The 8,131-nt window shown below is 42.0% G+C and overlaps 1 protein-coding gene across 1 annotated transcript in view; it reads right to left on the bottom strand.

Annotated features, from left to right (window-relative positions):
- Positions 1-7,397, bottom strand: part of LOC123505387 (mucin-19-like) — a 21,587-nt gene extending 14,190 nt beyond the window's left edge. Inside the window, 3 exon segments of the mRNA XM_045256606.1 lie at positions 1,842-1,864; positions 3,758-3,821; positions 7,323-7,397. Of these exon segments, the coding sequence (XP_045112541.1) occupies positions 1,842-1,864; positions 3,758-3,821; positions 7,323-7,397 (162 nt within the window).
- Between the last annotated feature and the right edge of the window lie 734 nt (positions 7,398-8,131).

The following is an 8,131-nucleotide window of genomic DNA, read 5'->3' as shown; positions in this document are numbered from 1 at the left end:
AATAAACCATTAGGCTTACACATAGACGTCACTGTAGAAAGAACGTCTATTCATCATCGTATTTTATTTAACCTTATATTAAAACAACCTAATAAATCTGCACTATCAACCTGATTACTGGGTTCAATCCGTTCATCTATTTTAATATAACTTTACAACAGCTCTCCTCCTGGTAATGAGATAATCAGAAAGTAATATTGTAAAGTAAGCCACTCTTTTAATTAACTAAACATAAACCTGCACTAATATGACATGATCTCCAAATTTTCACTCCTTTTCTTCAACGCTCACCTCCATTACTAGTCTTTCCGTGCGTGTTTGACGTTTCGCAGGTTAAGTAAATGAAGCGGAGAAATAAATGTAATCTGGTCATCCAGTTAATGAACACACATATATCAACACTGCAGAGAATGACCGAGAGTATACGATAGGTGGATGTCTCTGGCCAGGTGCTACAATACTACTAAAGATGATATTCACTTTACACGTTTTCTATTTGCTACGCCAGAAAGAATAGAAGAGTTGCTCATGCGATTCTGTTCCGTTTCTGTCTGCGTCGAATTTTTATTAGCTCTCCCACTCCTCTGCATCACGTATTCCGTTTTCTTTATCACGAGTGGAGAATGAACTGGAAGCGGGTAAGTCTTTTGTTAATTATGTTTTCATGAAGTATTTTGTATAGTAAGCTCTCTCTCTCTCTCTCTCTCTCTCTCTCTCTCTCTCTCTCTCTCTAAATGCGAGTCATTCGTTATTCTGCTTATGTTTATATCAATTTATCATTCTCTCTCTCTCTCTCTCTCTCTCTCTCTCTCTCTCTCTCTCTCTCTCTCTCTCTCTCTCTCTCTCTCTCTCTCTCTCTCAAAATGCGAGTCATTCGTTAATTAGTTATTCTGCTATGTTTATATCAATTTACCATCTCTCTCTCTCTCTCTCTCTCTCTCTCTCTCTCTCTCTCTCTCTCTAAATGCGAGTCATTCGTTAATTAGTTATTCTGTTTATGTTTATATCAATTTACCATCTCTCTCTCTCTCTCTCTCTCTCTCTCTCTCTCTCTCTACACCACTATTACATTCCGTTACCGTATGTATCATTGTCTGCCCCCCATCACCCCGCGCCACTATCATATAATTTCTCATCCTAACCCTTGGGTACGCTTTTCCTTATTCCCACCCGGCGCTCAAACATGTTGTCTTGACCTCATAACGGCGCAGACTTCTCGGCTCACCTGCGTCCCTTACTGCCACCTGACCCAAACTATCCGATTATGTTAAGTAGGTTTATTTGCATGTGACCTGAACAATGGTGAAATTTGATTTGTCGCTTCAGTTTCTTAGATTGGAAAGTGAAGTAAATTGGTGTGTGTGTGTGTGTGTGTGTGTGTGTGTGTGTGTGTGTGTGTGTGCAATTACATAACAATGAGTACAATTAGAAGAAAAATACTCGTGGAAACACTACTCACACACACACACACACACACACACACACACACACACACACACACACACACACACACACACACTCAACACACACACGCTTACAACAGTGGCGGGAATCTCGGGCAGGAGACACGCAGTGAAAGTGAACGTCCACCACCACCATTGGTCTCCAGCCAAGAGTGACACCGTGGGTAAAGAAAAATAATAATAATAATAATACAACAGCTACAAATAACCTTAACAGAACAAGCTGGCTCTTTCATTTCCATTCAAAGACAGACACTACTACAAATTGTACCGCTATTAATAACAGAAAAAAAGCGAAAATTATAGCTTACATTATCATCCACTCGCAATAAAAACCAGTACTCGTAATAAAAAAAGCCCTTTCTAAGACCCCCTCACCTTGACACAGAAGGAGAGCGAGCCTGCCAACATACGTGCCGCATAAATAGTTGGACTTATCAGGATCGACACCAATTCTACCTCGCCTTCTGCTGGTCTCGGACACTGACCCTGTCGCATGAATATAAATACCCAGACCAGTGATCTTTTATTTCCAGGCCACGATGGGATCCTTAGAGGTGCCGGTCATGCTTTTTTTTGTCCCATATTTACTTCCAGTGTGTGTGATTAGCCGTGAAAACACAATGAGATGTCCCTGAGAGTCTTTGTCATATGCCTAACTGGTTAAGGTAGATGTTGGTTGATTTTTTTGTTCGGGTTTGGCTTTGCATGCTTGTCGCTTCTCCTCTCTCGTCCGCATACATCTCTCGAAGCATGACGAAGCAAACATCTGCCAAGCTTACCATTCATCTTAAGTTTGCAGGCGTGTGTTTGTATGCATGTAAATGTAGGTGTCTCTCTCTCTCTCTCTCTCTCTCTCTCTCTCTCTCTCTCTCTCTCTCTCTTTCTCCGCCCTCACAACCTGTTTAATCCTTTCCTCCGCCTGCAATCCCTCACTTGCCCTCCTCTCTCCAACACCTTTCAACTTCAACTACCTCCGTGAGAAAAAAACGGTCTAGCCCGCCCACCACCACACAGCTCGATTCCCTCGACAATAAGGTCGTGAATTTTACCCCGCTATTACTCTTATCGTTTTCTCCTTTTATTTTCCGTTTTTCTTTTTTTTTTCTCGTTGTTGTTTAGTTTCCAAGCGATGAATTTGCATATTAGTCCAAGTGTTTATCATAAATGTGGATTTGCTTTTAGGTTTAATGTTCTCGTGTGTGTGTGTGTGTGTGTGTGTGTGTGTGTGTGTGTGTGTGTGTGTGTGTGTGTGTGTGTGTGTGTGTGTGTGTGTGTGTTTTGCAATGCTGTATCCTTTCACATCTTTTCTCCCTTTGTATCATTTTTTTTTCTCTTTCCATTACACTTAACTACGTCTTCCCGCTCTCCCTTCCTTCACCTTCCTTTACAACTAAGAAACCTTTTTTCCTCTATTTGTTTTGACTCACACTGGCTGTTACGTCACTCTCATCTTGCCTTTCCTCCTTCACTTCCTTTCTCCCATCTCTTTGTCCACATTTCTCACCATCACTTCCTTCCAACATTCTACTTTCTCTACTCTTCCATTTTGCTTCTCCTTGTATCTCTCCCTTTTCTCATTACCATTCTCATTAGGCTCCCCAACATCTGCTCTTCATTCTCCCTTTTTCCCCACCTGGTCTGTACCGAGCGCCGTTCCTCCCTCCTGATTACCGATGCTGTTTCTAGTCACTCAGTGTTTGTCTCCATCTGTGAGTGTTTCTTTACACAATGTTTGCCTCCAACTCCAGCTGTTTCTACTCCTTAGTTCTCTATCTCCCCTCTCTCTCTCTCTCTCTCTCTCTCTCTCTCTCTCTCTCTCTCTCTCTCTCTCTCTCTCTCCCAAGTGTCCTTTTGCTTTTACGCTCCATTTCTCTTTTTCTTCGTCCCTGCTTCCTTTCCTTATATTTTTGCATTCTAGGTTCCCCTCTAAGGAAAATGTTTCGTCTAAGGTTGCATCTCTAAAATTGGGGGAATTCCTTAAACACTGCAAAACGTGTGTACAATTTGGAAGTGTTGTGGTGAAGGTAGTAGTAGTAGTAGTAGTAGTAGTAGTAGTAGTAGTAGTAGTAGTAGTAGTAGTAGTAGTAGTAGTAGTAGTAGTAGTAGTAGTAGTAGTAGTAGTAGTAGATGAAGAAGAACTAGTAATAAACAACAGTATTGAAAGAAAGACTAAGAGTAATGATGACGACTATAACAAAAAAAAATAATAATAACAACACGACTATTTACGGTCCAGAATCAGACACATCGCTCACAAAAGGCGCAAATAACGAGCTTCCTTCCAGACAAACCTTTTCCTGCCATCACACGCAGTTCCACCTCCTCATCTCGGCCTTCAAAGTGACTCTCCTTCCGCTGAACGGCAATTAGAATTCATGTTAGTATCGACGGACGCTCGGCTTAACTGTTACGTACTCATCCTCCTATCTTCCCGTCACTTGTATGTCCGCATTCTTACAAAGAGTCTGATCTCTATTTCTTTTCAAAAAGCTCGAATTTTTTTTTTTTATACAAGAGGAAAAACCAGGCAATGCCAACAAAAGATTTAAAAAAAGAGCCCACTTGAAATACCAGTTCCCTTAAAGACTGATATAGAATTAGCCAAAATTCAGCGACAAATGTCTTGAAACCTCCCTCTTAAAAGAAGTCAAGTCATAGGAAGATGGATAGACAGAAGTAGGCAGGGAGTTCTAGGGTGGAAGTTATTTGGGCTTCTTTCCAGGAAGGTTCTTGTGAATGTAGTGATAAGTGGAAGATATTGACGTCTTCTTAATACTTCTTCATGGTTTTAATGCGAGTTTAGCAAAGTTTCTGCCTCGTCACTTGAAAAATATTATCGGGGAAACTTAATTAATCACCTCACTAATCCGTTCTAGTTAGGAGGTAGAGGGTTCAGGAATGGCTACGTGAATGACGAAATCACAGCAATCAGGAACGAAAGAAGAAAATAATACAAAAAAAGGCGAAAAGAGAATTACTAGAGTCAGCAGATAAACACGAACCCACTAGGAGACAGAGCAAAGATAAGATAACAACAGCAAAAATTTACCTAATCACCAAAATATATGGTTGTCTGGAGCCACGCCAACATGCGAGTAACACCGGACGGAAGAAATTCTGGGTAAATATGGAGTGGAAGAGGGAAGAAAAAGAATAATATTACTCGTTTATCACGTGGAAGAAAAGAATTCCTCCAGATGTGTAAAAAGAGAGGAAGTGGAGAGGAGAGAACGTGGATAACGGCGGAGGAAAGGAAAAGCAACAATATAAGAGGACTTTTACGTGTGTTTATGAGGGTTCTTCTTTTCTTTTGCTGAGACCGCTGCCGATGATGATGTTGATGATGATTATGTGAAATGTTGTCGTCGTACACTACCACTAGATCCATAATTGCTGATACAACCACTACTACTACTACTACTACTACTACTACTACTACTACTACTACTACTACTATATTATTACTAACAATAATACTAAAACTATTACCAGAGCTATTACTACTACGACTACTATTTCTAGAAGTACTATGACGAAAATAACGACACAAAAGATCAAAATATAAAAGTGAGCCAAAATACAAAACAAAAAACTACAAGAGTACCAAGAACAAGAACACCAAAAATAAGAAAAGAATCTAATGCTAAAACAAAAGAGCAAAGGAAACGGAAGATGAGGAAGAGAAGAAAAAAAAAAGAAGTGGTAGAAAAACACCGGATTGGATAAAGAAAATAAAGATGGGACTAGCAGACTTGAGGAGGAGGAGGAGGAGGAGGAGGAGGAGGAGGTAGTGCTGGAGTAAAACAAGAAAAGGAGATAAACAAGAACAGCACGGTGGTGAATATAACCTTGAGAGAGACTTTCACACGACAGAAATAAGAGAACGTAATGTCTGGGGTCACCTAAGCACGGCCCGCCCTCCTAGTAAATTTACTCTCTCTCTCTCTCTCTCTCTCTCTCTCTGCTAGCCACCCTATTGAAAGCTCCTCCACTCACTTACTTCATTATCTATTTTCCCGCCAATACTGTTATCGCAACTCTACTGTTAGCTATAGAAAAATTCTTTAGCATATGACAAAGTATGGGCAAATATTCCTCAGCCATTATGAACTCCTCCTCCTCCTCCTCCTCCTCCTTGTCTTATCTCTCCTCCTCTTCTTCCTCCTCCTCCTCCTCCTCCTCTGGCTACTAATAACTACCTCCCTCTTGTTCAAATATATTGCCTAGTGACAAGTGCAGATTTGTTGCTATTTATTAGAGTTATTTAGGATGAAAAATTACTGTTACAGAGACAGGGACAAAACTCAGTTATATATGGCACGAGTTTGAGGAGAGAGAGAATGAGGAAAGGGCCAAAAAGGAAAGGAGACGTAAGATCATATGTAGGAGAAGGATGAAGCGATAAAGAGGGAAAGCTCATACATAAACGCCAGAAAAAAAATAATAAGAAAAAAGAACACTTGAGTTTGGTCGGAGGTGGTAAAAAAAAAAAAAAGAGAGGAAAAGAAAATGAAATTCACCTGAAAATATATGGAGAAAGAGAGAGAGAGAGAGAGAGAGAGAGAGAGAGAGAGAGAGAGAGAGAGAGAGAGAGAGAGAGAGAGAGAGAAAACCAAAATACCTCAATTTACTAAAAAGTTAAGAGACGAAATTGCTACATTCACACTGTTCATTCCGTCTACCTTGACAAGACACACCAGGGTCACTGCCGAGACAGAAATAGGAAGAGGAGGAGGAGGAAGAGGAGGAGGAGGAGGAGGAGGAGGAGGAGGAGGAGGAGGAGGAGGAGGAGGAGGAGGAGAGAATGAAAAAAACAGATAAAGTTGAAAGAAAAGGGGGGGGTGAAGAGAACAAGTACTTGGGAGTGAACAAACAAGTGAACAAACAAGGGTAGCACCTCCCTGGCTGTCTTAGTGTGTGCTAGCAAATATTCCAAACTTTTCAGGTACTTACACATACACTCAAGTGCCTCCTACCATTCCCGTTTTCTTTATTTACCTACTTGTTTCTTGTGTATCTACTTGGGTATGGCTCTCTCTCTCTCTCTCTCTCTCTCTCTCTCTCTCTCTCTCTCTCTCTCTCTCTCTCTCTCTCGACCTCTGTGTCCTTCACCCTGTCAATCTTTTCGCTTTTGCTATGTATATCTGTTTGTTATTTTATTATTTCTCTTTTCATTTCCTCATAGCTTTTTAGCTTTCTCTTATTTTTCCGGTTTTCAGTCACACACACACACACACACACACACACACACACACACACACACACACACACACACACACACACACACACACACACACACACACACACACACACACACACACACACACACACACACACACACACACACACACACACACACACACACACACACACACACACACACACACATCTATGATCCGCGCCACATCATTCATCCTTATCGCAATTTCTTTGTTTATCTTTTACTTCCAGAGACAAAGTTTCCAGATCATATTTCCTCTTTTTCCACAATAATTCATCCATAACTCATTCTTTATTTGCTCTCTCTCTCTCTCTCTCTCTCTCTCTCTCTCTCTCTCTCTCTCTCTCTCTCTCTCTCTCTCTCTCCTGCGGTAGCCTCGGTAGCGAAAGTATTCTCACAATTTCTTATACGCGTTTTTCCTCAATCGTCCGTGAGGCTGAGTGAGACAGGAGAAAGGAGGGTACTAGGGGAGGGAGAGAAGAAGAAGAAGAAGAAGAAGAAGAAGAGGAGGAGGAGGAGGAGGAGGAGGAGGAGGAGGAGGAGGAGGAGGAGGAGGAGGAGGAGGAGGAGGAGGAGGACGAGGAGAATAGGAGAAGGAGGAGGAGGAGAGGAAATGAAGAACCTGTTTATGGGACCTTCATCTCCTCAACCGATGTTCGATAGGTGAGCCGGTGGACTAATTCCCGCCTTAGGGGACTGTCAAGTAACATGCTCACCAAACACACCTTGTCCTATTGAAAGCGCTAATCACCCGTCATGACCAAGGCCACTTACACTCAGATCACTCGGGTTCTTATGGCCTAGTGAAAGTGAAGTGTCCGATCATGTATATTATTGAGCAACTTGTCTAATGGATGATTTATGGGAGGCTGTGAGGGTAGGAGAAGAGATGCAGCGTGTTGGTGTACTCAAGGTCCGCTCATGCAGTGGAGGTGAGGGATGCATGCCATTGTTAGCTCACTCAGTCACGTGATATTCAGTGTCTTCGTCCGGCGCCGCCCCAGATGAGACTCGACCAGTTTTATTGAGGTTAGGTTCGGGTCACTTTTTCGCCCTCGCACAAAAGTCCAAGCAGTGAAGTTATTTTTTACGTCATTGGCAGTCGCTTCATGCACTGACTGAAATAGTTACGTCACGATCTTTGCCTGGACTACATAGTGTCTTGTTTGTTACGTAATGATTATTCAGGTTAGTGTCTTGTGGTCTAAAGGGTTCGCTTAGGACTGTGTAGAGGTGAAGAGGTGCAACAGGTGTGTGGAGGGAACTGTGGAGAAGAAAGTTGAGTTTGACACGTCCACGAATTTGGTGACAAATGTGGGGAGGAGTTGGGAGTGACATGTGCGTGAAACACAAGGCCACAGAGAGACAGGCGAGGAGAAAGGTGGCAGCTGTGTATTCTGGCCTGGCGGGGAGAAATATCCACACACCCTGAACTAATTACTTT

Source organism: Portunus trituberculatus, chromosome 18 (assembly GCF_017591435.1).
Source record: "Portunus trituberculatus isolate SZX2019 chromosome 18, ASM1759143v1, whole genome shotgun sequence".
NCBI classification, from domain to species: domain Eukaryota; kingdom Metazoa; phylum Arthropoda; class Malacostraca; order Decapoda; family Portunidae; genus Portunus; species Portunus trituberculatus.
This window is presented reverse-complemented; position numbering and strand designations above follow the sequence as displayed.